This window comes from Talaromyces rugulosus, chromosome IV (assembly GCF_013368755.1).
Source record: "Talaromyces rugulosus chromosome IV, complete sequence".
Lineage (NCBI taxonomy): Eukaryota > Fungi > Ascomycota > Eurotiomycetes > Eurotiales > Trichocomaceae > Talaromyces > Talaromyces rugulosus.
Genome location: NC_049564.1, coordinates 4,620,304 through 4,648,289, shown reverse-complemented (window position 1 = coordinate 4,648,289; position 27,986 = coordinate 4,620,304). Strand labels below are relative to the sequence as shown.

The 27,986-nt window shown below is 47.1% G+C and overlaps 11 protein-coding genes across 11 annotated transcripts; 8 read left to right on the top strand and 3 right to left on the bottom strand.

Moving 5' to 3' along the window:
• Nucleotides 1–116: 116 nt before the first annotated feature.
• TRUGW13939_08317 (uncharacterized protein) lies at nt 117–2,868 on the top strand (the record flags this gene model as incomplete). The annotated part of the gene is made up of 2 exons (XM_035491452.1): nt 117–2,714; nt 2,767–2,868. The coding sequence occupies 2 exons, from the start codon at nt 117–119 to the stop codon at nt 2,866–2,868; spliced, it is 2,700 nt and encodes an 899-aa protein (XP_035347345.1).
• Nucleotides 2,869–3,159: 291 nt separating this feature from the next.
• Nucleotides 3,160–4,488, bottom strand: TRUGW13939_08316 (uncharacterized protein; the record flags this gene model as incomplete). Its single annotated transcript, XM_035491451.1, has 1 exon — nt 3,160–4,488. The coding sequence occupies one exon, from the start codon at nt 4,486–4,488 to the stop codon at nt 3,160–3,162; it is 1,329 nt and encodes a 442-aa protein (XP_035347344.1).
• Nucleotides 4,489–4,891: 403 nt separating this feature from the next.
• Nucleotides 4,892–7,451, top strand: TRUGW13939_08315 (uncharacterized protein; the record flags this gene model as incomplete). Its single annotated transcript, XM_035491450.1, has 4 exons — nt 4,892–5,057; nt 5,111–5,238; nt 5,296–6,276; nt 6,330–7,451. The coding sequence occupies 4 exons, from the start codon at nt 4,892–4,894 to the stop codon at nt 7,449–7,451; spliced, it is 2,397 nt and encodes a 798-aa protein (XP_035347343.1).
• Nucleotides 7,452–7,881: 430 nt separating this feature from the next.
• On the top strand, nt 7,882–9,297 carry TRUGW13939_08314 (uncharacterized protein; the record flags this gene model as incomplete). The annotated part of the gene is made up of 7 exons (XM_035491449.1): nt 7,882–7,960; nt 8,033–8,076; nt 8,138–8,290; nt 8,362–8,470; nt 8,540–8,777; nt 8,845–9,175; nt 9,232–9,297. 7 exons carry the CDS (start codon nt 7,882–7,884, stop codon nt 9,295–9,297), a joined length of 1,020 nt encoding a protein of 339 aa, XP_035347342.1.
• Nucleotides 9,298–9,944: 647 nt separating this feature from the next.
• On the top strand, nt 9,945–11,062 carry TRUGW13939_08313 (uncharacterized protein; the record flags this gene model as incomplete). Its single annotated transcript, XM_035491448.1, has 2 exons — nt 9,945–10,000; nt 10,054–11,062. 2 exons carry the CDS (start codon nt 9,945–9,947, stop codon nt 11,060–11,062), a joined length of 1,065 nt encoding a protein of 354 aa, XP_035347341.1.
• Nucleotides 11,063–12,938: 1,876 nt separating this feature from the next.
• On the top strand, nt 12,939–15,018 carry TRUGW13939_08312 (uncharacterized protein; the record flags this gene model as incomplete). Its single annotated transcript, XM_035491447.1, has 6 exons — nt 12,939–12,983; nt 13,044–13,817; nt 13,871–13,981; nt 14,046–14,562; nt 14,633–14,869; nt 14,924–15,018. The coding sequence occupies 6 exons, from the start codon at nt 12,939–12,941 to the stop codon at nt 15,016–15,018; spliced, it is 1,779 nt and encodes a 592-aa protein (XP_035347340.1).
• A 1,276-nt stretch (nt 15,019–16,294) lies between these two features.
• Nucleotides 16,295–20,147, top strand: TRUGW13939_08311 (uncharacterized protein; the record flags this gene model as incomplete). Its single annotated transcript, XM_035491446.1, has 4 exons — nt 16,295–16,428; nt 16,483–16,712; nt 16,818–16,937; nt 17,014–20,147. The coding sequence occupies 4 exons, from the start codon at nt 16,295–16,297 to the stop codon at nt 20,145–20,147; spliced, it is 3,618 nt and encodes a 1,205-aa protein (XP_035347339.1).
• Nucleotides 20,148–20,751: 604 nt separating this feature from the next.
• Nucleotides 20,752–22,251, bottom strand: TRUGW13939_08310 (uncharacterized protein; the record flags this gene model as incomplete). The annotated part of the gene is made up of 5 exons (XM_035491445.1): nt 20,752–20,973; nt 21,041–21,183; nt 21,258–21,768; nt 21,822–22,010; nt 22,060–22,251. Coding segments are annotated over 5 exons (1,257 nt in total), but the record flags the coding sequence as incomplete, so codon positions are not given.
• Nucleotides 22,252–22,534: 283 nt separating this feature from the next.
• Nucleotides 22,535–24,598, top strand: TRUGW13939_08309 (uncharacterized protein; the record flags this gene model as incomplete). Its single annotated transcript, XM_035491444.1, has 5 exons — nt 22,535–22,635; nt 22,710–22,961; nt 23,015–23,205; nt 23,263–24,086; nt 24,143–24,598. 5 exons carry the CDS (start codon nt 22,535–22,537, stop codon nt 24,596–24,598), a joined length of 1,824 nt encoding a protein of 607 aa, XP_035347337.1.
• A 309-nt stretch (nt 24,599–24,907) lies between these two features.
• TRUGW13939_08308 (uncharacterized protein) lies at nt 24,908–25,618 on the bottom strand (the record flags this gene model as incomplete). Its single annotated transcript, XM_035491443.1, has 4 exons — nt 24,908–24,996; nt 25,061–25,182; nt 25,245–25,303; nt 25,361–25,618. 4 exons carry the CDS (start codon nt 25,616–25,618, stop codon nt 24,908–24,910), a joined length of 528 nt encoding a protein of 175 aa, XP_035347336.1.
• A 654-nt stretch (nt 25,619–26,272) lies between these two features.
• On the top strand, nt 26,273–27,694 carry TRUGW13939_08307 (uncharacterized protein; the record flags this gene model as incomplete). Its single annotated transcript, XM_035491442.1, has 1 exon — nt 26,273–27,694. One exon carries the CDS (start codon nt 26,273–26,275, stop codon nt 27,692–27,694), a length of 1,422 nt encoding a protein of 473 aa, XP_035347335.1.
• Nucleotides 27,695–27,986: the final 292 nt, after the last annotated feature.

Sequence of the window (27,986 nt, the reverse complement as noted above, 5' to 3'; positions counted from 1 at the left end):
GCGTTCTGGTAGCGTGCCATTAGCCTGCAGCTGCCAGGGCTCCGTCGTTCCGCTCGTTTTGATTGTTGTTGCCATAAGCAAAAACCCACCCACAACCAATTCCTCTCTCGCTCGCTATGGACGACCTCAACGGCTTGGACTGGAGCAGTGGGCCCAAGGGCCCCGGCAAGCCTCCTCCGATGAGCTCCAGTTCTCTTTTTACGAGCATGCGCGCATCCCCGGTCTCTGGACGCTCCACCACCCCGTTGTCCGCCGCCAGCAGTATCCCCGCGTCCAACAACCCCAAACAACCCCCCTCGAAGCCCGCAACCCCGGCAAACGACAGCTTTGCCAATCTGGTTTCCTTTGGAGGAACATCGGGCGCGAGCAACAATAATCTGTCTCTGCTTGAAAAACAGAAGCTGCTGCAGGAACAAAAGGCTAGGCAGGAGGCCGAAAAGCGGAATCAGTTCGAAGCGCAATACGGTGGTCAAAATGCTCAGTTCTGGGACAGTCTCGACCATGTACAAAAACAACCGGCTGCTCCTCGCTCGGCCACCTCAACACCAGCAGCAGCGGCAGATGATGATTTTCTGGCGGCGTTCAATGCATCGGCTCCCGTGGATGCATCTACCAATTTCCCGGTGCCTTCTAGTAGCACTACACCTGCGCTTTCGACCAAGACCAGCACGCCGGAGGCTACCAGTGCTTTGAATCTCGGCGATGATGACGATGACCCGTTTGGTCTTGGACAACTACCCTCTAAATCGACGACAGCTCGATCTCCGCCCGCAGAGCACACCGACGACGATGATTTTCTAGGACTGCTTGGTAAACCCGTTTCAGAACTACCACAGCCCCAAAAACAACCCGAGCCTCAAGTTTCTCCTGAATTGCCCAAGTCGGACGACCCTCGAGACCGAGCCATCGCCGAACTAGTTGATATGGGATTCCCGCCTGAAAGGGCCGCCCAAGCTCTGGAAAGCACCGAATCCGGCGTGGACGTGCAGGCCGCAGTGGGTTGGCTTTTGAACCAAGCACATTCCGAGTCGCGACAGAAAACGAGGGCAAAATCCGGGTTGCCTCCAGACGAAAGCCAGCCTCGCAGTAAGCGACAGAATGGTGCGCCATCATGGATGAAAGACGATGACTCGCAGGGGCGTCGTGTCGATAGTAGATCGCCTGCCTCGCGGGACCGAGACGTTGGCGAAATAGCCTCCAAATTTGGCAACCAGCTATTCAAGACGGCCAACACGCTGTGGAAGACGGGGAGCAAGAAAGTCCAGCAAGCTGTTCACGAGCTCAATTCTGAGGTAGACCCCAATCGACCTCGTTGGATGCAGGAGGCCAGCCTGGCCGACGAAGACAACGGACTTGTATCTCAGCCACCACGGGCCAGCAAACCTCTTGAGCGTGATGAACCGCAGCGCCCAGGCAATGTCACTGACGAGGCTTTGCTTTTAGAGTCTGGTTCTGGTCGGCCGGCCTCGCGAAGACCTAAGGCTGCAGATACAAGGTCACCGCAGTACCCTGGGCGGTTGAATGAAATCCATATGGAAGACCGTGAATCCAGGCCCCAACCACCTATTCGAGAACAGCGAGAACCCCGACAACAAGTACAGCAACAACGTCGACCCCAACAACCCAATAGGGACGTGAAGTCCCAACTTAATCGAGGTGCGCTGGAGGAACAATCGGCCCAAGCCTATGTTAGCCCCGCGAGACGACGGAGAACACCACAGCCGCCGAAAGAAGAGCCAGCTGTCGATCTTTTCGAAAGCCCGAAGCCTGTAGCGCCCACTACCTCATCCTTTGGTGCTGCTCGGTCTGCTCCGAAGCCGAAGTCACCGGCACCTCTCCCGTCGAGACCAAAAATTGTCGCGCGCAGCGTTCCTAATGTCTCGCCATCAGTCTTGGCTTCATTTCATAAGGAGCGCGAAAGCGGTAACGAGGCTTACAAACGGGGAGACTACGCTGCGGCACATGAATCATTCACAAGATCATTATCACATCTACCTGGAAACCACCCCGTCACAATATTGGCACTTAGCAATCGTGCCATGACAGCTCTTAAAATCGGAGAACCTAAGGTGGCAGTCAGCGATTCCGAGTCCGTTCTCACTTTTATCGGACCATCCAAAGGTGAAGGAGAGAGCGTCGAGCTTGGCAATGGGCAGCCAGCCAAACCCATGAGAGACTTTTTTGGCAAAGCCATCATGCGCAAAGCCGAAGGTCTTGAGCACCTTGAAAAGTGGGTCGAAGCTGCGCAAGTCTGGAGACAAGCAGTCGAGTCTGGCCATGGCGGCGGCGCCAGCATCCAAGGCCGAAACCGATGCGAGAAAGCCGCTGGTATTAGCAAGCCTAGTACGCCTGCTTCTGGTGCTTCAAGATCTGCGACTCCGCGAGCAGCGCCGGTCGCGGTCAAGAAAGCGACACCTAGAGCAACTCCTTCAAACGCCGCGCCAACTGGCGAAGCTGTGTCTCGGCTCAGGGCTGCAAACGAAGCAGCTGATCGAGCCGACGAGGAGAAGCTTGCATTGACCGATAGCGTCGATGCCCGACTGTCTGCTTGGAAGGACGGCAAGCAGGATAATCTACGAGCTTTGCTAGGCAGCCTTGACAACGTTCTTTGGCCCGAAGCTGGGTGGAAGAAGGTCGGTCTGGCTGAATTGGTTCTTCCGAATAAGGTTAAGATTCAGTACATGAAGGGCATTGCGAAAGTGCACCCGGATAAGGTGAGTCTTTTAAATATCAAGGCAGATTGGGTTATTTACTAATAAGTGCTAGATCTCGACCAACGCTACTACCGAACAACGAATGATTGCAGGTGCTGTTTTCAGTACTCTGAACGAGGCATGGGACAAGTTTCGCAAAGAGAATAACATCTAAATTATTTACGACTACTGGAGCCCTGCCATTTTAATGCCTGATGAGTTTCCAATGTTGTATAGCCAGAAATTATTATTCTGGAGAGGCATTTTATGAGAACTACCGTACATTTATGAAACGTTGCATAGTTAGATTACTAGAGTACTGTATATACTGGAAAGGAAAGAGAAAAAAAAAAACAAAAACAAATCATAGCCGGTTCTCATACTCCTTGTGACTGTGTTTCTCAGTCAAATGCTTTTATATACGTTAGTTGTCGACATAGTCATACATCGTAGTCGCTCGTAGTTTTCAACTTTTAGAGTCGTGCGACGGCCAAGTTTCTCTACACTTGCGCTCGTCTTCGTCAGACCACACACGCGGCAAAATAGCAAAGACCAGGTATGAAGTATGAGTCTTGAGATCCGGCTCTGTGCGGTGGACCAGCCGGCCCTGCGCGTACAACGGTACTTGATCACTCTCAACTTCGCTTTTCAGGGCATCGTCATTGCCCGCTGCCTCTGCCTCAGCACCAGCGCCAGTGCCGTCTTTTTGTTGTGTGTTGCTATTGCCCTTTTGCATTTTGCGGTACTCCTTTTGCCGAGCTTCTTCCAGTCGCAGTTTTCCAACGGCCTCGTCGACGGATTTGGGAAACACAATGGCGCGGCGGACACCTTCGTTGCCGAGTCCGTAGTACTCTCTTCGCACTTCGATGCGTCGGTGGTTGACTTCTACCATTGAAATATTCAGCCATCCGTGCTGTCTGAGCATGCTGATTGTTTTCTGGACTTGTTCCATGCATGGCGAAAACGTGCATATATAGGCCGGGGACGAAGGGTCCAGCGGCGACACTGACCCGTCGGCGGGACTGCGCACAAGGTGTTTTATAGCAAGCCATGGAGCTGGCAGATCGAGAAAGATGGCGGTCGCCTTGGGCGATTGGCGTGTTTTGGGATCGTCTCCGAGCAAAAACCCGTCAGCGTAGACATCGCGGTGTGTTGGGAAGACAACCTCCTCGAGCCCGTGATCCTTGATCTCGTCGCGCACTTTGCCGGCTCTCTGCTCGTGGAACTCGTAGCTGCAGACTTTGCCCATCCTCCTCCGCTGTTTTTTGTTCGACGACGACGACGACGACGACGGATACCCATTGAACACAGCGCGAGCTGCTGCGTGTGTGAACGAGCCGCTGCCAGAGCCAGCTTCGATCAGCGTCGTGCCGGGGCGAGCGCGCAGCCTGTGCAGAATGTAGCTGTAGTCCGGCGTGTAGACGACCTGAGTTCTGTGAGGAAGCCCTGCTGTCCACGATTCGGGCGTCGGCGGCAGGACGTGAATAAACCCGCTGGCCGCTGACTTGAACGACGTATCACCACCATCGCCGAGTGCTTCATCGGCCTTGCGCTTGGTGGAGGACTTTTTCGCCCGGCCACCGTGGACCTGCGAAGCGACAATCTGAGAGCCCCATGGCTGGTCGATTAGTGTACTGTGAGGGAATGAGCCGAAACGCGTTGTCGTGACTTTTTCTTCTTTGTCTGCTTCTTGCGCTTCGAGAATGACCGGCATCAGGTTGTCTCTGCGCAGATGCACGATCGCCAGTCCGTCGGCGGCGGTCGAGGCCGCGGGGTTGAGGAAGGGCGAGGGCATGTCGACCAGGTATATTACTCGCGCGGCGAGTGTGAGTCGAGCTGATGCGATCAATGTTCTTGTTTTGCTGTTGTTGTGGTGCAATTCAATGGTTTGATGCCAATGTTGAAGGATGATTTTTCTCCGGAGCTCCCCCAAGCGGGCTAGTTTGGCGGGGGCCACCAACAAGCCCGTGTATGCACCAGTTGCACTCTTGCCCTTTCAGCGTGAGTCACCCACCGCAGCCCCTCCATAGTAGTATTGATTATTATTCGCAACCACCGCCCCTCCCTTCTTTTCCTTTCCTCCCTTGTTCATCGCACGCCGTTTCTTGATGAACCTCGCGCTCTTCTGCAACTTGCACCACCGTCTCAGACCGCGCCCTCCATCGTCCCTTGTTCTTGCGCTCTCCTTCTCGCGAAAAATGGCGTCCGCTCGCCAGCAGCCCGCGTGGCAGCAGCCGGCCCTGCAGTCGGACGCAAAGCTGCCTCCGCTCAAGGTGTACAATTCATTGACAAAGACCAAGGTCCCTTTTGTGCCCATTGACCCTACGGGCCGCCGAGTAACATGGTATGCATGTGGCCCAACAGGTACGTCGAACTTGAAGCATCTTGTTGTTTATCTGGCTGACTTTCAAAACTAGTATACGACGATTCACATCTGGGCCATGCCAGGAACTATGTCACTACCGATATTATTCGCCGCATCCTGCGAGACTACTTCAAGTTCGACGTCGAATTTGTCATGAATATCACAGACGTTGATGATAAAGTGTGTACTTGAGACGGGCACCGTCCTGAGGCCGTGTTAGTTATCTGACTTGTTTAGATCATTCTCCGCGGACGACAACAATATCTCTTCAACAAATTCGTCTCTACGCACCCGACCGTTGACGCCGCCGTCCTCGATGTAGCCAAGGCTGCCTACAAAGCGTACCTGACCAAAAACCTGCCCCTTCTGGATCCCGAGCTGCCCCCGGCGGAATACCAAGCGGAAGTGGAAAAACTGTATGCCACTGTACTCAATGGGGGAACACTGCCTGGCAATGAAAGGCCTGGGGATGACGAGGCCAAAGTCAAGATGCACATCAAGACGGTTTCTTCCGCAGCCAAGGCTATTGCAGATGCCGAGACCTCAGCGCCTGCTTTGAGTGAATCGTTTTATACAAATGTGCAGGATGTTTTCCTACCGCATCTTGACAAGCTGGAAGGCTCGTCTATTGATGGAGAGAACCATTCTATTTTCACCCAGCTTACGAAAAAATACGAAGATCGGTTTATGCAAGATGTGCGGGACCTCAATGTCCTGGACCCTGATGAAATCACCCGAGTCACCGAATACGGCCAGGAGATTGCCGATTTCGTGCAGCGCATTGTGGACAATAAATATGGCTATGCCACCGAGGGTTCTGTCTACTTTGATATCAAGGCCTTTGAGGAAGCTGGGTTTCCGTATGCAAGACTCGAGCCATGGAGTCGATCTGATGGAAAGTTGGTAGCTGAGGGTGAAGGCGCACTGATAAGCAAAACTTCGGAAAAGCGTTCGCCCTCGGATTTTGCGCTGTGGAAGGCATCGAAGCCTGGCGAGCCGAGCTGGCCCAGTGCTTGGGGTAAGGGACGGCCCGGTTGGCATATTGAGTGCTCAGCAATGGCTTCGGCCAAGCTGGGCAAATCTATCGACATTCACAGCGGTGGCATTGATTTGGCCTTTCCCCATCACGACAATGAGCTTGCCCAGAGCGAGGCTTACTGGAACGCTCACACCCATGACCAGTGGATAAACTACTTTTTGCACATGGGCCATCTCTCCGTAAGTTTATTGCTTGACTCGGGTAGTCGGACTAGGACTAACACTGTTCACAGATACAAGGGTCGAAGATGAGCAAGAGTTTGAAGAATTTTACAACTATTCGAGAAGCTCTTGAACGAAAGGACTGGACCTCTCGGAGCTTGCGTATCATATTTCTCCTCGGAAACTGGAGCAGCGGGATTGAGATCACCGAGGATCTTGTGAGCGCTGGCAATTCATGGGAAGACAAGCTCAACAACTTTTTCTTGAAGATGAAGGATCTGCATCTGTTGAAGGCTTCAACTACCAGCACTGATCAATCACTACAAACCGCCTTTGAAGCGACCAAGACCGCAGTCGACGAACACCTCTGCGACTCATTTAACACTCAAGCAGTAATGGCTGCTATTTCTGACCTAGTTTCCACGTTCAACTCGGCTGATAAATCAACTGTGAACCCGGAACATGCCGAAGAGGTAGCAAGGTGGGTAACTTCTATGGTCAATATCTTTGGTTTGAATGGCTCTGCCTCGCCTGATGCTTCGGAAATCGGTTGGTCTGGTATCGACGTGCCTGAAGAGGCAAAACCATACTTGTACCCGCTGTCGACGCTGCGTGACTCGCTCAGAGAAAAGGCTCGATCCAAGGACGGCATTGCCATTGACGATGTCAAGAAAATTATCAGTCAAGAAACAAGAGATGAGCCACCCGTTTCAGAGACAGCGAAGCCATATGCCCAGGTGCTTTCCGACTTCCGAACCAAGATCGACTCCGTCGACGAATCAGGCAGCATTGGGAAGGAAATCCTGACTCTTTGCGACCGTGTCCGTGACATTGACCTGTTTGACCTGGGTGTTTACTTTGAGGATCGGGATAACTTGCCAGCCCTGGTGCGACCAGTCACAAAGGAACTGCTACAAGCTCGGGAAGAGAAGGCAGCACGAGCACATCAGAAGCAGCTTGACAAGGAAAAGCGAGAACAGGAAGCCCGTGAAAAGGCCGAAAAGGGCCGGCTGAGCCATCTGGAGATGTTCCGGACAAACGAATACAGCGCCTGGGACGACGAAGGTATTCCGACTCGAGATGCCGCCGGCGAAGAACTCACAAAGGGTCGCACCAAGAAGATCAGAAAGGATTGGGACAGACAGAAGAAGCTGCACGAGACCTGGCTGGCTAGCAATATCGGCTCAAAATAGGGGGTTTAACATTGTACGAGATTTTTCTTTTTGCATTTATTGGCGTTCTCTGGAAAACGTTAAATCGTATGGGCAGTGCAATTTCACCACCTATTTCTTGGTTGGTTTGCAAGTATATATGGTTACGATAGGTCTTCTTTTGTTCGTGGCAAAGTCGGCTTACAAAATACCCTCCCCGATTTTATTATCTTTAATCCGCTCCAAATTTGAAAGTAGAAAACTCATTTAAACGTGGTAAACTCATTCAAGAGGTTTAATTGATATTCCTTATCTATATGTAAATGTCGGGGTTGCTAGCGTGCGGGGAAGGTCAGGCGGGGAGCTCAGCTGCACCGCTCAGTAAACAAACGGACCTCTTCTTAAGCAACACTGCCCTTTAACTACCTTACCTATCTTTATTGCTTTTGTCGTGGGAGAATCTGTTGTCGAGATGGCAGACTCTCCAGATTCCGCTCTGGCCTACTTGCGTAGCCGGAGCCTGGTCGACTGCGATACCCTGGATGCAAAGGGTATCTCTTTCCTTTTTCTATCTTTATACTTCGGTTTTTGTTATGTTTGGTACTAATTTAAATTTAAATCAGTTGCACGGATGCTTGGCCCGTTCCAAGACTGCACGTCGAACCAGGTGTGTCGTCGTTTCTAGCTGCTAGCCAATTGTCGCCATATACTGATTCAGATACGGACAGGCAATTGCATTTTCCGAGCTTTCCAAGCCAGAACACAAGGAACTGATTGCCGAGTCGCACTTGAAAGCCGGTACCCTCTTGAGATTAATGGCACAGTCTAAAGATCCTCGATTTGCTGGGATTGAGCTTGACGAACTGGCCGTTGAGATTGCAGTATGCTACCCCTATAACATATATATTATGGATTTACCGGTTTGCAATCTCCTAAAAAAATTTCGGTGAAGACAGTTAAATTGGCCATCCAGGTCACGCCTTATCTGCATGGCCGGGTACATGTGCAGACGAATCCGTATTATGCTTATTCGATCGAGAAGACGATAGCAAATGCTTTTCGTAAGATCTGCCCTTTCTCTTTTTTTCTTTCTTTTTTCTTAAAAAAAAAGGGACAGTGAGTTTAACTAGGAAAAGGAATTGTCCATCTTTTCAAGGACCTTGCTCCGGGCTGGGACAGTTCTAGAATCTCTATCAAAATACCATGCACTTGGGAAGGCATGATTGCTTGTCGAACCTTGCAACTGGCAGGCGTACATACACTCGCTACAACTCTGTTTTCAATTACCCAGGCCGTTCTAGCTGCTGAGGTGGGCTGCACATATGTAGCGCCATATGTCAATCAGCTCAAAGTTCACTTTGAGCCGGGGTGCGTATATCTTTTCATTCAAATGCTCACGATGGTCCAGATATCCTTAACAACTAACATTTAACAGATTTGTTGACCCAAACAAACTATTCTCACTTTGCCACCTGATTCAAAGTTACTACAAGTCAATAAACGCGGTCACCCAAGTCTTACCCGCAAGTCTTACGTCTACCGACGAAGTGCTGGCTTTGGCAGGCGTGGATCATATAACAGTCGCTCCTCCTCTTCTCCAGCTTCTATCTCGTCCAGACTGCGGTATACCAGGATCTGTGTTTGACAACGCGGCATCGGAGATACCGCCTCCGCTGAAACAGCCATTGTACATGAAAGACGAAGCCGCGTATCGCATTGCTTTCACTCGGGATTTGGCCGGCGCTAGTGAGGAAAAATTGAGCCAGGTATGTGATGACTTTTTAAATAAAAATATGAGCACTGGCTGATCCTCAGATGATAGGCCATTAATATCTTTTGCGATATGCAGGACAAGCTTATTGCGCTTATCAAGTCCAAGTCCGAATAGACAAGGAGTTCGGTGCGAGAACTAGCAGCTTGTGGTTTTCCTATTTGCGCATTTAATGCAGTTTAGCCTTTCTTTGTATGCCCATGTGCGTGCGCATGTTGTTTTCCTTATTGGGAATAATCTGATGAATCTTTACAAGCCTAATCAATCGTAGATGGCTAAAAACACAACATCAGATATTCCAGGAGCCATTCAAGTCGTAGGGGAAAAAAGCAGCCAATAGACTTTACAGGACAGCACCCTCAATCACCAGTTCATGCAAAGGAGAAATTCATGCATCTAATCAGCCTTATAGTCCGCACTAACAAACTCTAAATCGCTCGCTTCCCCGGATTTTCATCCCAATCAGGAAATTGCACGTGACATTCCAGTGGATATTTTCTGCTGCACAGACTTTTTTTCCCTTCCTCTGAACGTCATTCGCTTCCTTCTTTCGACACGTTGAGTACCTTTTTCAACATTTCTTCGATACAGTTTCTTCACTTTTGTCTAGGGCTATAAATCAAGGAGAAAATAAGAAGAAAAAGGAGCATTGGCTTCCAAGTCCCTTGTCGTGCGCCAAATCACCGACGTCCCAAAACCGACGGTTTTTATCGGAAAAGACTCTTTCTTCTTATGATTCGCAATTAGTATTAAATTATTTGACAATGTTTCCTCCACAGTCGGCAAACTTAGATATTGAAGCCCTAAGCGGCATCCTTGGGTATGCATCCCTCGACATTAAAGTTCGTGCGATCGTATAACTGACAGCTACAGATCTATATCTATTGCCTGCTGGGTGGTTGTGTTTTCGCCGCAGATAATAGAAAATTTCCGAAGACGATCTGCAGATGGTCTCTCGCTGCTCTTTCTTGCCATCTGGCTGGCTGGGGATGTCTTTAATATCCTGGGATCTGTTCTCCAAGGGGTACTGCCGACAATGACCATCCTCGCGGTATACTATACCCTTGCAGATATTGTGTTGCTCGGACAGTGCTTTTACTACCGTGGATTCACTCTGTCAGACAACGTCCCGGCGAAAATAAAGCCCAATAGGGAGAGCGGAGAAGAAGAAGGACAACAAGAGCCGACGGAGAGAACCGGGCTATTAAACAGTGAAAACGGAAACGGAAATGGCCATTCCGGTGATAGACATCAACAACACTCGCAATGGACTCATGTCGATGGCACCCATCTCTCTCCAGTAACACCTTTCGTTGATGCTGTTCCTGTTGAAGAAGAAGAAAATACCAGCAGCGGCACACAACCTGCACGGTCAACCTCCATCCTCCAAGCAGCCCTACTTAACACCTTTGCCATTGTCCTTGTATGCGCCGCTGGTATTTTGGGCTGGTACGTGAGCTCCAACTTGACCAGCCACTCCAAACACGAAATCAAAGAACCTGACAACAACACCTCGGAACCCCTCACCTTTGATTTCTGGGGCCAGATATTCGGCTACCTGTGCGCTGTTCTATACCTAGGCTCGCGCATTCCACAACTCCTCCTTAACTATCGCCGGAAATCAACCGAAGGTGTCTCGCTTTTGTTTTTCTTATTCGCCTGCATCGGCAACCTGACCTATGTGCTGTCGATTTTTGCTTACTCTCCCGTTTGTTTTGATCGTCGTACTTGTCAACCGGGGGAGGCGTCTGCGATTTATGGGAAGTACATTCTTGTGAATCTTTCGTGGCTCATGGGCAGTTTGGGGACTTTGTTTCTTGATATGGCTATTTTTGTGCAGTTTTTCCTGTATAGACAGGATGATCTGGATGATTGGGAATAAGGAATAATTTAAGGAATATATAGACAGAAGGTATGGGGAGTGTGATATGCCAGTTATTATTGATATGTATATAAGACGTTCTCTAGTGCTTTGATCGATTCGTGTATCTTGAATTGCAGTTTTACAAATTCCTAATCGTCCTTATATATGTAAGAACCAATCAGGCCTGAGTAAGACAAGGACGCAGGCAGTGAGAGAATGAAAGCAAAGGCGGGTTTACATGTGCTTTCAATACCACATACGTAATAGTACCAGCCTTTTCTAACATTCAATCAGCTTTATTGGATCACTAATTGTCCGATGATAGAAATTTAGTTCCTAGGTTTTGAAAAGTTACAATGGTATACCGCATAAACTCATAGAGCCCGATACCTACCCCATGGCCTCCGGCGTGCAGCCTCTCGGCGGCCACGTGAGTCCCTAGAGCCAGGGTTTAGCCTGGCCCATTTTGAATTAATATTTAGTATAATTCTATTTGCTTCATTTAAATTCAATTTCTTTTATTCTTGCTAGGACTATCTGGAACGTTTTATGTTGAAAAATATGGGTGTATTCGAAGCAAAAAAGGGCGTATACAACTCCGGCGCGGTGTACTATACCGATTTCCAAGGCGCCCGCGCACAGGCACAAGCAATGCTAATTCCATGTGCCTATGACGCGGCTTGTCGTGTGTTTTTTTCCCGGCTTTTTCAGCTGTTGGCCTCTAAGCCAATAAGGTGCCCAAGGTGACACTACGGCGGTGATGGGCCGAAAAAAACATGAACTGAAAACAGTTAGCAAACGCCACATGGTCCCTGCGTTTCGAATATGCTAAATAAAGACACTGCTACCCTTTTTTAGGGCTGTATTTATTGTTGAGATATTGAGATGCCAAAAACAGTTACTTAATAGGCACTGTACACCGAGACCGGGCTATTTATGGAATACGTTACAAGCGAGATTTCCCACATAGACTGCCATCCTGGCGATCATCGTGACTGATTCGAATCGTGCGTCGATTCTATGCTTACAGTCAAGAGACAAAATCATTTTCACTTTGAACTTTCCAGAACAACCGTGTGTCTGAATTATTTGTGATTGTTTGTTCTCTATTTTTTAAGTCAGAGCAGACCGCAACACTCCAGTTCTACGGCCTGTTCAATAGGCTTGTGGATGGATTACTATTTTGGTATATATCCATGGACTTGATTCGGCAACTATAACTCCGACCGGTGCTACATATGCAACGGCAATTGGACCCCAAGGTGGCTTGTGATATCAAGTCTAGGCCCGGGCTTGAGAAACTCATTATAAATCTGGAATAATAGCCAGTGACTCACCGAGGCATCAAGGAACCATCGCAATACACGTAAACAGCTGTTTTCCATCTCTTATGGGATTCTATTACTGCCGACATTGAGGTTTCTCTAAATAAACTGCTAGGTTATTGAGCATTTCTTAAATCAGCATGAAAGGCAAAGCAAGATGAAGCCTTATAGCCCGTGTTTATGACTCGGGAGGAGATGAGTACGTATGGATTTCCAAATTGGATATAAGATCGCCCGTTCTGGACCTGGTGGCTGAAATATGAAAGTTAAAGTGGCTATTAGGGTTTGCGTTTGGTTGGCTGAGAGGTATCCCATCATACTACAGCCGCATGCTAAAACGCACGCTAAGCAGGGGATTTTCGCATTGCACCAGTGACCACACGTTCTCTTAGTCCTGGTAGGAGACGTGACGTGCATTTTATCAAAACCTAAAATTGCACCCCGACACTAGTTATCTTATTTCCGGGCTGAAAGAGGCTTGTTTATTTAATATAATCCCACAGGCGAGCAAGAATGAGATTAAAATCTTATATCCAGCCCTCTTTCTCTTTGGTCGTTAAGCATCGACAATGGCAGAAGAAAAGAGTACCCTGACCCTTCTGAAAAGTCCCCTGGTAGAAATTCTCAACGGCCCTTTTTTCGAGTCTGGAAATATACTAACCTAGTGTATCTAGTCTGGGGACAACTCCCGGCATGGTCCAGCCATCGATGATGCTGCCGGTATGGCCACCTACGATGGCACGCTTTTCGATAATCCCGAATTTGAGCACCACGAAGAGACGTCAAACATCCAACTTTTCTTTGATCTCTTCTTCGTGGCTAATCTGACCTCTTTCACCAACGCCCACGAGATCAACAGTATACCGGGTTCGTTATCTTACCTAAATGAGGATTCAGGACAAACCTTTGCTAACCCGACCCAAAAAGCCTTGAGCTCGTACATCGGCTTCTTCACTGTTCTCTGGATTACCTGGGTCCAAGTGACTTTGTACGATGTACGTTTTGCGACAGACAGTGTCTTTGAGCGACTGGCTCACGCATGCCACTTTGGGGTCATGGTCGGATTAGCGGTGATCGGTCCACAATTCAATGATCCCAACGCTGACCCTGTCCCATGGGCTGTCATGCAACAATTATCATTGATCCTAATGGCAAGTCGCGTAGTATTGATATGCCAATATGGAACCACGCTGTTCTTCGTTTGGCGATATCGGGATTCACGAAAACCCATAGCCGCAGTTGTTATCACCCTCTCAGTGGCAGTTATTTTGTATCTGGGTGTCTCATTTGCATTTTATAACGAGACAGCCCACAATGCATATATCGCCTGGTACGTTATCGGAGTCGTCGAGGTGGCGTCGAATTTGTTCATTGCAAAGTTCAACGACTCGATTTCGTTCCAAAACACGCATCTGATTGAACGAATGACCTGCTTAACATTGATTATCGTGAGTCAGCCCTCCATATAATGGTGCATTCTGACTAATAGACATCTATATAGCTTGGCGAAGGAATCATCGGTCTGACTAAGACCATTGCCAAGATTGAAACTCTTGACTTTTCCTTCAGCCCTTCGGCCATTGGAGGTATCATCAGTGCCACACTGATCATAGTGGGTTTTCTACCTTGACGACGCCTTTGGAAACTGAAACACCATCTTACTCACGGTATTACAGTACTTCATCTACCAACTCTACTTCGACAATGTTCGTCTCGAGCCCTTCAACTCCCTCCGGCAGCTTCTCTGGGCTGGTCTCCACTTCCCTTTCCATATGGCCTTGGTGCTACTAATGGAAGGTATTAACCAAATGTTTGTCTGGAGTCATATCGTCGAGGATCTTGACACCCAAATCAACAACCTGCTTAAAATCCCCGATAGCGACACTTCAGAACAGTTCTGGGGCGCTGTCAACGGCACCGTTAACTACGTTTTCAACACTTTCCCATCCGATGAGAAAACGTATCTGGAAGTTGAGGATGCGTTAGATTTACTGTCGTCTGACGCCAGTGCTACGGATGATCAGGCCTATTCAGCGGTGGCTCAGCTCATGACGGGCCTCGGTAAAGTGATATTCGAAGGATTCGGGTGGGAGGCTCCTGAGGCCGAAGGCGAGTCTGAAGTATCAGGCAATTTCGATGAGATTATCGACAATTTTTATCAGCAATATCTGAATGTGTTTTCTATTTCCTTCGGTGAGAGCTCCATTTCTTTCATGAATATTGTATTTGGAATGTCATTTGTTAACGTGATGGGGATCAACAGCATATTTTTGCATCTCTGCCGGTGTAGTGCTAATTGGGATCGGCATTTTCACATACCTATCCTACAAGGGCGATGCGCACCATCGTCACCGATTCACTCGATACCTAGGCGTCATCGTCACGCTTCTCGTGGGTCTCGGTTTGACGCTGTTAAGCACGGCCGTCTTGACCGACGCCTCGCAGGTGCTGGGTAATACGCCGTGGACTCTGCCACTTCTGCTTTTCCTGTTGTTGATTCGTAAGTTCCTGTCCTCCCTAGTGCTGACGACATTTGCCTGATTGATGATGGTAGTTCTGTTCGTCAACCACGTTCCAGACGGTAGTGGTGGTAGAAAACATCGCAAGGGATCAGTCGAACACATTCATCTTCACAATCGTGAAGAATAATGGATCTAGTTCAACCATCTAGACCAGTTCGAGCATAGTCATAGCCGTCGGTCTGACTAGGCGAGAGCGCCTTTATTTTAGCCTATCCAAAGATTTTTGCTAGATTATGCGGCTATGGAAATATTTGGACATATTTTGCAGTATTATTTTAAAATTTCAGGAGGCAGTTTGGTATTGGTGAGGCAAGTTTGATTTTGGGAGGCTGTTTGGATTTTATTCTTTGTTACAATAAATCGTTTTCAGTCCCATCTTATTGTATTGAAGTACAAGGAGCATTTACGTCTTCTAAATAGCGACCTTTGAGACAATCACATGAGCGTCATTGTTCTGCATGCATATAACCAGTTTACCTAGTTACCACTGCAGTTCCACTAGATGAATTGCATCGGATATCACTACATCACAATTGAGCGAAACACCCATATTATACAAATATAAATGTCAATAAAATATGTTCCCGGTCCATATAAAAAGCAGCAATTAGACCAATTTGGCGTCTAATATCAAACATCAATTGATGGCTAGTCTACGACCCCAGACAAGGCCGCGGTTTTTTTCTTCTTCTCCCATAATATCAAGTTATATGTATATTGTAGTATTCTATACGAGGTTATATTTCTCAACTAAAATATTTGAATTAAAATATTGGGCTAGATCTATTTTTCTGTAATACTTCTAGCCAACACATTTAAATAATTGACAGGGTAAGAATAATAGCATGCAGTTTCTTTATCAGATGCACTGGAAAGGTTATAGCAAACAGCTAAAATTGAAATGCCACGTCACAGAGAAAGGAAAAAGAAATTATGATAATAGGGGTAGCTTTGCCAAAACTGCGGTCTAAGAAAAAGTTGCGTATCCGAAATTGCTGTTACACAATGCTGAAAAAGATAGTGACGCTAAGTACGGCGCAACAATCGCATTCGCCAATGAAATACGTTTTTGCCGGCTCCAGGCACCGTACTGCTGTTGTCATTGGCTATTGTGGGAGTTTCGGCCCACATATTGGACATAAGCGTTCATGCTATAGACAAGGCTGAGAATTATTTTGGTCTTGAATATGCATATTCGGGCAAGGTCCAATAAAATCTCTGCTGTCAAAGATAGTCCGGTCTTGCTCAAAGTATATATAGGTCGCAGTAGGGTGCCCAATCCAATGCCATCAAATCTTTGCTATATTCAAATTGAAAATACATACATTCTATACTAATCGCCGTGTTGTTGACACAAGGCGTCCGAATTTGAAGCTCCCAACGTCCGTTTCCACCGTCAATTGATGGCTCGCTCTAAGAACGAAGATGCGGCATGGGAAAGCCATCGCCATGAGCTAAAAGCCATGTTTTTAGACCAAGGTCTCACCGTTGAACACATTCAACAACACATGTCCCAAAAATACAACTTTACAAAAAGGTAGTTATTTTATCTCGTCCTTTTTTGTCCAGAAAAATCTAATCCAATTTCTAGCAAACATCAATATCACAGGCAGTTTAAAAACTGGGACTTCAAAAAGAACTTCACGAGCGATGATTGGCGCTTTGTTGCACATCGTCGTGAAAAAAGAAAACGTGAAGGAAAGGATCCTGGCGATGTGATGCTAAACGGCAATTTGGTCCCTGAACCAAAGGTCAGAAAAGCGATAGCTCGTCATGTTTTACCAACCTCTCAATACCTAGGGACTGTTAATTGCGATGCAGGTATGTGATATTTTCTCTGGATCTTCGGCATAAGATTCCAACTTTATATCAATTGATAAACATCAAGCTTTTTTCACGATGAATAGTTATTGACTCTTACTACAGAACCTTCAACTCCGGAGGGAATAACTGTTGGCACACCGAGTTCAGAAATGCAAGGCATAGAGTTTAATCATTCTATATCCCCTCCTCAAATGAATTGGCTATTGGATCTTCCAGGAGCAGGTATGTAGTGAGATTATCTTTTCCTAGACTTTTCTTCTTCTTTTTGAAAGCTAAAAAAAAAAATTAAAAAAAATAGAAAGCTTTCCGGATCTCGATTTGTCCAACATTATTACTCCAACGGCCGATGGCATTTGCGATCAATTACCCATTGCAATACCGGAACTACATGGCCCCGATGCATCTCACATCCAAGTGATGGAAAACTTGCCTGAGTTTTCTTCAAACCAAGAGGGCCTCATTCGAGGGCTATATACAAGCAGAACTCCTGCCTTGAATCCAGTGCATACTGAATCCAATCACGACGGTCTCGGATCCCTCAATAGGGATATTTTAGAAGGAACTAGCCTTCTTTCTGCCAAAATCTTTTCCAATTCTGCTCCAAATATCAGCAAATTGAGTGAATATCTCGAGCCTTTCACCATGGAAAACGTTCACCATGAGTTGATAAGAAAGGCCAAGACTATATTTCAGACCGATTCTTCGGACAATCTACCCCCCTTTTTGAGCCTCTGCATCTATCTATCATCCAACAATCTATTACCACCCCTCGCAATGAACAGGTTGGTTATGTTGCTGGCAAAATCAAATTCTCACCTTCGGTTGGAAACTCTCTTGAAGTCACAGTCACAGTCAACGGCGATGGAGATATTCATGAGCGATTTGCTAGCTAGTGCCGCTACGCTGGGAAATACAGATATAACTCGAATATTAATAAATCATGGAGCAGACTTGGATGCTACCAGAGGACGACTCATGAAAGCAACACCGCTTTCCCTAGCAATCAAATTTGGACATTTCGAATGCGTCAGATTATTGTTAGAAGCTGGCTCAGACCCTAATTTAGCAACAGAAGAGAAGACTCCTCTTCACATTGCATGCTCTACACACAAATGTTCAATTGAAATCGTGGAACTCTTACTCAAGTCTGGCGCGCATATTAATCCTCCACAAGACTCTGGCCGACTCACAGCCCTCCAATTGGCGGTGAATGAATGTCGAATAAATGTAGTGCGCCTTCTCCTTCAATGGAAGGCTGATCCAAACACTTTCACCACATCGAAGCTTGGTACTCCCTTACAGATTGCATGCCGCAACTCATCAAATGCCGAGATGTCAGAGCTTCTAATAAATGCAGGAGCAGAAATCGACACATGCTCAGGCCATAAATACGATGATGGATCTTCCTCACACGATCCCGACGACAGTGATCTGGAACCTGATTCGAATTCGGATTCGGATTCGGATTCGGATTTCGATTTAGGTGTCCTTGGAGCTTCCGATAATAGCAGTCTTTCGACCTTCCAATCGGCCATTCTAATAGCTGCTGACAACGAAAATTGGGAGACAGTCCAGCTCCTGCTGGAGGAGGGCGGTGACGTCAATCCTAGCATGAGCATGTTCCCTATCCAGGCTTTGCGAAACGAATTCCAATTCAACACTTTATCCAGTCCAGTTGTATTGACCCCATTACAAGCTGCAGTACGGGCGGAGAACATCACGATGACACGTATGCTTTTGAGTGCCGGGGCACATGTTGATGCAAGGCCCGAGAGCAAATACGGCCATACCGCTCTTCAGATTGCTGCTATGATGGGGAATCAGAGGCTTGTTCAAATTCTTCTGCGAAAGGGCGCAGACATCAATGCTCCCGCAGGCGTCTTTAACGGGCTGACAGCGCTTCAAGCGGCTGCTTTCCATTCAGATACGGAGCTTTTGACTTTTTTACTAAAGGAGAAATCCAATGTCAATGCTCCTCCATCCTTAGAGTACGGCAAATCCGCGCTAGAGGCAGCAATATCAAAAGGAAATATAGATGCCGTCAGGATTTTACTTGATGCATGCGCATCCGCTAATGTTGAAGTTGTTCTGAAAGGGTGCCTCGGAACAATAAATGATATAGAAGTGAGAGAAGAGATATTTTCTTTACTTATGGAGGCTGGTGCACGTTTTGAATCTCGCGCTGGGTCCCTTCATACTGCAGTATTCTGGAAAGATATTGATATGACCAGGAGATTACTGAAAAGAGGTGCGGATCCAAATGCTGGCTATTGTCAAACCACAAACAGAACCCCTCTTCAAAAAGCTTCATCCGCGGGAAATGAAGCTCTAGTACGCTTATTGATCAGCCATGGAGCAGACATCAATGCACCAGCCTATTATAATGAAGGCGAAACCGCTCTGCAGTCGGCTGCTTTACAAGGTCACTTGAAGATAGTGAAATTTTTGTTGGATTCTGGAGCCGATGCTCGGGCGCCAATGGCTGCATGGCCTGGAGTTTCAGCAATAGGGGCAGCTACTAGCACATGCAACGAAGAACTGGTCCAGACGTTCCTTGATAGAGATCCTGAAATCATTTCATCCGATCCATTGGCAAAACGTGATGCTCTCAGAGCCGTTTTGAGCCATTGGAAATGCAACGCGTCTATGGTCAGGCTACTACTAAAGCACGGTGTTGCTGTGAATACACCGCCAACATTTTCCTGGTGGAAGCCGTGTCTCCAAATAGCAGTAGAGAAAGGCAATTTCGAAACTGTTCAATGTCTACTCACTGCTGGAGCCGATGTTAACCGTCGTTGGAAGCCAGAAAAGAATGCTGCTAGAGTTACTGCTCTCCAGGCTGCTGTCTTTTCTCGAAACATTGATATTGTGCGGATGTTGATAGAATGGGGTGCCGACGTTAATGCTCCAGCACATACCAATGCTGGAGGACAGACAGCTCTGCAAATAGCAGTCTCGCAGAATTACTTTCAGATGGCCCAGCTTTTGGTGCAAAATGGGGCGGATGTAAACGGTGCACCAAGTCTACAGCAAGGCCTGACAGCACTTCAAGCAGCTGCTGCTGCCGGCAATATGAAACTAACTCAATGTCTTCTTCGTCAAAAGGCTGACGTCAATGCCCCAGCTGCTCACTTTGGCGGTATTACTGCATTACAAGGTGCCGCAATCAAAGGCAATATTCGAATCGTTACGATGTTGCTTGCGGCCGGGGCAGACATTGGCGCAGCACCAGCCATAGAGAATGGACGAAGTGCTATCGAAGGTGCTGCCGAGAATGGTCGATTGGATACACTACATCTTCTTTTGAACTACCACCCGGATACTGAAGAGTTTGAGATAAAAAAGAAGAGAGCATCGAAGCTCGCTCTCGCAAATGGTCATCTGGCAATCGGGAGATTCCTAATGGCATATCGAAAAAGTGATTGGAAGTGATTGTCACATTTTCGTGACATATTACACAAGACCGAACTACCAACATTGAAATCAGATAACTTGTATGGATTTCAACGTTGGTAAAAACAAATTTTCCTATTCTTTTATTATGTTTCTTGTGGATTCTGTTGCATGCGAGTTTGCTTTGAACATTTCTAGCACTACATATGTAAAAAAGAAGATAAAATAATTATCTATAATAATGTTTTTTTTAGAATCTATTCTATATATATGTATTTTGTAATATTTTGTATTTTATAACATTGCCGCATTTCTGATATATGTTGGGTATAAGGGATAATCATGTGCAATATGCCAATGGTTTTATTGAAACGTTACAGCAACGACATTGATGTCAATGATATCAGGGATCCTGCAGTTGATTTTCCGGTCACCTGGTATTATAATCAGCTTGAGAGACAATTGTATGAACAAACGGCCGAATGTTGTAGCCTTAATCTATCAATTGATGGTTCTATCAACCCCCAAGACCCGCATTTAGCTGAATATTCATTCCTAGCGCAAGATATTGAAGTAGCAAAACTCTCAACTGCTATAATATACATTGCTATAATATAAATATTCTGGGAAGTTTTAAAACTCCTTAATCCTTCACTGCGGGCAAGATTTTCCCTCTGCATTCGCCAAATCCGAGGATGACATTTCCGGTTGTCTTGTCTTTACACCACCCTTCCATAACCACTTCGTCGCCGTCCTTTAGAAACGTGTCAATCAGATCCAAGGGAATTGATTCAAGTTTTGTATCAGGTAAGCTACGCTCGAAAAGGCATCCAAGCCCGATCTTCTCGCCGCCGGAGTTCGTTCGCTAGCGCAGATTGACAAGTTAGAACAGGTAACGATACATTTCAAGGAGTAAGACGTTTTTGATGTACATTGCTCGAAATTGTTCCAGTGCCGAAGACATCACCATGTGATAAGCCCTCACCAGCTGACCCAAGGTGTGTTATTTGCTGGATAGGTGTCCAATAAAGCTCGTCGAGATTGCTTTCGCAGAGTGTATACGACTTGCCGTCCCCTATCAAGCGTAACGTCAGTGAACCTCTTTCCTTTATTTCCTTAAACCATACAAGTAAGCTCATTGAAACTGACTAATTAGCTTTACAGAAAGGTCAATATTGAAAGTTAGCGCCAGCTCTCCACTTGGCGTGAGATGCGGTGCAGGTGGAGGCTCCTGCTTCACCTTCCTCTCACCCTTCGCTTTCTCCAGCGCCTCAATGGGCACGACCCAGGGGCTGACAGTTGTCGCAGAACCCTTTGAATGGAATGGACCTAGTGGTGGCATTTCAAAGAGCTGGATTTGCCGGGAAGACCAATCATTGAGAAGCGTCAAGCCGAAAATATGCTCTTCAGCATGTGCAATGTCCAGCCGCCGACCTCGGGGCACAGGCTTGGACAGCCAGACACCCATCTCGAGTTCAAAATCCATTTTGCACTCGAGACTGAATGATATGGTCTTTGGGTCGTTAGGATCGGGATACATTCCATAGGGGCGGATAACAGGAGTGCCAGAGACGACCAGACTTGAGGTCCGACCATTATAGACCGACGGTATAACGAACCAGTTGGGTGAGATATTTTGGAACTTCATGATTTCGGAGCACTTTCAAGAGTTTAGCCAACAGACCTTAATGAAGTTGGGGAGTCGGGCCGTACATTTTTGGCGTGCTCGTACGAACAGTAGAAGTCCGAGAAATTGCGAGTAGCCATCGGTAGGTGGTATTGAACTTTTGACAGCGGAATCAAGGCCTCGTTGACGGAGTTGTCTTGTATACCTGATTTTATTCGAGCTCGAAAAGATGCGCGGACATCCAAAGGGAGAACTGCAAATGCGTTCCAATTATCCTAGCTTACATGAGATAGAGAAGTTTCCAAGGAGACTCCGAATACTTACGTTGGCGAAGATACTGGCGTGCAAAGCCGATATCGAAGCGAAGAAGTCATGACGATGAAGAAGGTCGAGATCTATAGCGGAATGTTCGAAAGCCACTGCGCATCGTTTAGTCGGATTGTCCTCTGTTGAGATGACTCCGTAAGGGAGGTTATCGATTGTAAATGGGGTCATTGCTATTTCGAGTCGCACTTTTCTATTTTACGGTCATCAAGAAGGTCAATGTTGAGTGAGATGAATGAACTATACATTCTACATTCTTGGTGTTCGCCTCTAAAGAAACGATGCCTTAAGTTACAATGGATCCTCCGCCCCGTGGGGATTGATGCATTTTCCGGGGACCCCGCTTACATTTCCCGATTCTTCACCTGCATTTCCCGAGTATCACCTACAGCATCAACCCTAGCGGGATAGGTATTCCCCGAATACTGAAGCTTCACTTAACTTGAGGTTCGCTTTTTTCCCACTCGATCATTCAATGCCCGGAAGACCGAGACGGTCGTGTGAGAGCTGCAGTGCTCAGAAAGCGAGTCCCCCTCGCCGCTCTGCTTCGAAAGGAGCTTATACTGACATTGCACTGTATAGCTGCGGTGCTGTGGCCAGAAACCGGCTTGTCAGAGATGTAGGCGTCTAAGCCGGCCATGTATATACAGACCCACGATAAATGCCCCTCGCTCTGGGGTACCCCCGGTTGTGCCGGTAGAGCCCTCGCTATCATGCCTTCACATACCCGAGAAGCGATACTTTGGCGTCCCATCAGCACTGCTTCCCACCCTGATAGACTTGTATTATACTCACCTATACAATGCCTCCCTCCTTGTGCATAGACCTTCCTTAGCCAGCGCTTTGGAATCTGAAACCATACGCATTGACGTGCTGCTTAGTATATGTGCGCTAGCTTCAAAGTATGCAACCCCCTTCGCGATCTATCCGTCCTCTTATAACTTTTATCTTGCAGATTTTACACAGATTCGAAAGGATCTGCGGTTCTCGTGGACAATCACTTCGGCCGTGAATGGGCCGAAGCGGCTGGTCGCATGGTATTTCGAGAGGTCGAAAACCCCTGTGAAGATAACGTTGTTGCGTTTCTTAATCTAGCCCTCTTCTGGTATAGTAATGGGTGGTTCCAGCGGTCAAATATGCATTCGTGTACGTCCTTTCATACTCTAACCCTGCAACATGCATGCACTAACACAATCGTCATAGCGTGCGCTTCCAATACCGCATGGAGCCTTGGAGTACCCATCAATGAACAAGGAAACGAAGGACCTTTGGAGTCCGAGATGCGGCGAAGGAGGTTTTGGGCTTGCTACCTGCTCTGCTCGTTCCAGTGGGATAGCCTCTTCCCCAAAATTCCCACGGATACCATGTTGAACATGAGACTTCCCTGCAGCGAGTATGGGTTTGTACTGGAGAATCCCGAACCAGGAGTCTCATTGAAATCTACCGAGAGCACGAAGAGTATCTTTGCGGAGCTAATCAGGGTCATTGCATTATGGTCTTCTGTCGTCGCCCTCATCAAGCAATCGGAGTCGAGTTTAGCGAACCGCCTTGTTGAAATCCAGATCCTGGACGGACGAATCCGCGAAGCTTGGTCAAAACTTGACGTGTGTCTTCGTTTAGACTGCAGCAATATGGCTTCAGTACCCCCGGATGACCTTCCAAAGCTGCTCTCTTTACACATCATCTATCACCAGTGTTTTTGTTCCTTGCATTCATCCATTGTACCGCTCTTTTCTTGGAGTGCTTGTGAGGGCGTTTTCTCGTATGCACAGCAGCTGTCAGCCCAAATAGCCTTTGAGCATGCAAATTCTGTGTCCGATCTTCTACAGACGGCATTGAACTTGGATTGGGATTCTCGAAGGATGCCGAGCTTTATTGGCTACGCTGCCTATTGCGCCTGCGCTATTCAAACTCCCTTCTTGTGGTGCTCGCATCCTGATGTCAAGCAGCGTGCTGTATACAGCATTCTAGCAAATCTCAAGACGCTACAGATTTTGGGCACGTATTGGGCGTTCCTGAAAATTCTGGTAAGATATTCTGTCTTGAAGCTACTTCGTATGTACCCATACTCACTCTTTCAAAGGGACGATTTGCGTGTGGTTTGTACAAAGTTCATGCGAGCGGTCCGTTCCCGTTGACGGATGAACCTAAGAACATGACTCCAGAGGCCTTGAAAGGGTTCAAATCGGCAAATTCAAGAGCTCGGCTCTCGATTTTGACACATAACGAAATTATAGTCAGTGATCAAGGATCAACTGCGCAGGCTGCGGATGATATTGGCGATCTAGGTTTGGATGATGCCGAATCCCGCGGCGCTGCTTCAGTAGAAGAGAACATTGCCAATTTTATTTCACAAATTCCCCACGAGGTAAGGGCTACAAGCAGCCAACTTCCAATGACGATGGATCCGTTCGTGCTAGCAGAGAATTTCAACCTTTACGAGCCAGACGGATCATTTATCTGGACGAGAGAACCGGGAATGGATCAATTTGGACATATTGAAAATTGGATTTCGGAGCTATTACAAGAAGGGGCTTGATAATTACACTTCAAAATTATGTCTGAATTCCTCGCGCCTCGTTTAACATGCGTGAAAATATCTTGATCTAATATTCACCCGTCGGCCAGCTGTATCCAGGTAACAGCGACGAAAGTCACAAGCTGAAATGTCGGACTTGTTCTGCCATAGCTTTAGGGCTCGATATGGACAATAAACTTGGATACTAATAAATAAATAATAGTAACACTATTAATCAAGTCGTCCCATCAGAGCTCTAGGATCCTAACGAGAAAAGTTCCCCTCCTGGTATTTATCCATATCCACATAGGCGATCAAGTTTCCAGGTCTCTAATTTAACACTCCACCAGACTGAACTTCCTCCTGTGAATATCCCGTCTTTTTTAGAAGATCCCCATCAATATTGACAGGATGAGCGGCTATGAAGCTTCCAGGTTAGATCTCTAGGTGTCTAGGAAAGCTCTTGAAGGTAGTAATACATACCAGTCAGAACAAAGAAGACCCTGGCGGGCTTGTCAGAGTAGTTGGTCCACCCGTGAATCGTCCCTCGCTGGACGCAGACGTCGCCTGCTTTCATGTCGACTCTCACACCATCGTCAAGGTGACTAAGGCAAAGGGAGGGAAGCTTAGTAGACTTTCCCGGTACGACGCAAAGGGCATCACTTACCAGGTTATCTCTCCACTATGCAAAATCCCAAAATCTAGAGACTCGGTTCTGTGGAACATCTAAAAAACAGTCACATGAGATGGCACTCTGCTTACCCTGATACTTTGCAAACTTACAGTCTCGGTATTTGGTGCAAAGTCTACCACTCGAAGTACTACGCCTTGGTCATTGGATAGATCGGTAGTACGAGATTTGGTAGGATCAACCCATTCGTCATTGGATTCCGGAAATCGATGCGTCTCATACAGAACAGCAAAGTTTGCCTTGCCCAGTATTGGTACGCAGGGAATAGTGCTGTCTGCGACTACAATGGCCTTGCCATCGGGACTGTGGCCAGTGACAATACGTCTAGGATCTGGAAACATTGAAGCCATGGGCGCTGCGTGATCTCTGGAAATCGTGGCGTGGAGGCTGAAGCGAGGTGCGCGCGACAAGAAAACTGTCTTTCTCATACCAGAGCCAAAGCCACGGTATAATATATAAGAGTAGGGATACAATATAACTAAACTTGAGCCATTAGATCGACCTGAGAAGCGGAGATTCGGGATATACAGTATATTCCGTACCCACCCCGATTTTGTTCTGGTAGTATGTCCCCTATAGACATTTAGTAAACTGCACCTGATTAGACTGTCCCTACGGAAATTGATCCTTTAGCCGAGATATATCTACATTCAAGGCCGAACCACACCCCGAACTCCCTTGCACTAGATGACCATCTTTACCTTATTGATGCATCCCATAGAATCATTCGACCTAGGATTCCCCGGGTATCCTCTGCTATTAGTTCACCGAACCCCACCCCCGAAAAGCCTCAGCTTGGCTTCTACTAAAACTAGTGATTCGGCCGTCTACAAGGATAAACTTTCGGGAATGCGGGGAAAAGCCGAATACTACCCCGAACGCCAATCTGGATGCCTGATACCAAATTATTAATACGGGTGAAAATGATGCCTTTGCTACTGGGTTTTCATCGATGGTAGTGCCTTTCAGTACACCAATCCAATGATAATATTATCGGCTTTGATATGTCATCATCAATCTTGATCAAGAACGCTACAGTCATCACTGTCGATGACAGTATTGGTATCAAGACGAACTATGATATTCTCATTCTAGATGGAGTCATCAAGGAGATGGGCACGAACCTGAGCCCCAAGGATGTTGTGGGAGAGGTCATTGACGCTCAGAATTGTCTCGTGTCCCCAGGTTTCGTGGATACCCATCACCATTTGTGGCAACAGCTTATCCGTGGTGTCACAACTGACTGGTCGCTGGGGAATTATGTCGAGAACATTCGCAACATCTATGGCAGCCTCTTCACTCCTGAAGATGTCTACACGGCAAATTACTTTGCTGGCCTGGATTTGATTAATAACGGCATCACTACTGTAATCGACCATTGCCATATCCTAAATTCCTCTGAGCATACCGATGCTTCAATCAAGGGTCTTAAGGACGCAGGAGTCCGCGGTACTTGGTGCTACGGATTCTATGAAAACCCCGAGCGTAGTGATATTCCTGGTTCCAACCACAATGTTTCGACCCCTGCAGGATTTGATCATAAAGCGCGTATGGAAGATGCCAAGAGAGCTCGAGAGCAGCACTTTCCAGATAACGACCCAGAAACGCAGCTTCTCACCTTTGGAGCAGCCCCCACTGAAGCAGAAAGAATGACTGAGGGTTCTTTGAAAGAAGAGATTGATTTCTTCCGTTCTATCGGTGCTCGCGTCATTACAATGCATGTCGCCATGGGGTGCTACGATCTGAATCATCAGGTTGTACAGCATCTGGGCGATAACAAGTACCTCGGCAAGGACCTTTTGTTCAGCCACGGAGCCAGCTTCACTGATTCAGAGCTGAAACTTATCCAGAAGGCAGGCTCTGGCATATCAGTCACACCCGAAACAGAGCTTCAGATGGGAATGGGACATCCCATTGCGTTCAAGGCCGCATCGGTTGGATGCCACGTTGGACTTGGCATCGACATCACCAACAACCAGAACAACGATATGTTAGCTTCAATGCGCCTTTTGATGCAGGCTGAGCGGGGCAAACGTAACCTTGAGGTGCAAGGGAAGAGCGTGCCGTATAACATCTTACCAAAGTCTGAAGAGGCGCTGTACATGGCAACCATGGGCGGTGCCAAATCCATTGGCTTGGACAACTTGGTCGGTAGCATCACGCCTGGCAAACGAGCCGATCTCATCATCACGAGATGCGATGGAATGAATACCGTACCTATCATTAAACCCATTGGTACTCTCATGTACAACGCACACATCGGAAACATTGACACGGTTATCATCAATGGGAATATTATGAAGAGAGATGGCAAGGTCTTGAATGTTGATTGGCCAAAGTTGAGACAGGATGTGCGAGAGAGGAGTGCAAGGATGGTGGAGATTGCGACCAAGGCATCTCCACTATCGCAAACATTTAAGCTTTAGATAGTCTAAGATCTATCTTGCTTTTCTAGCTGGAAGGCAGATACGTAATTTAAGGATTAAGAGCTAATTAAAACTTTAAAAATATTTAAGCAAATCACTTTGATCTAGGTCTTTTAGAATAGCACTAGCTGAGGAGATATAAGCGATATAATCCTTTTTATAAATATACATGTAACTTTGTGCAAATTGATGTGCCAATGGTTTTTTTTTGTTAGAGGTCTACATGCTACATGTGAGAATATAGAGCGGCATCAAAGCTTAAAAAATCATATACAAATCGACACCTGCAACA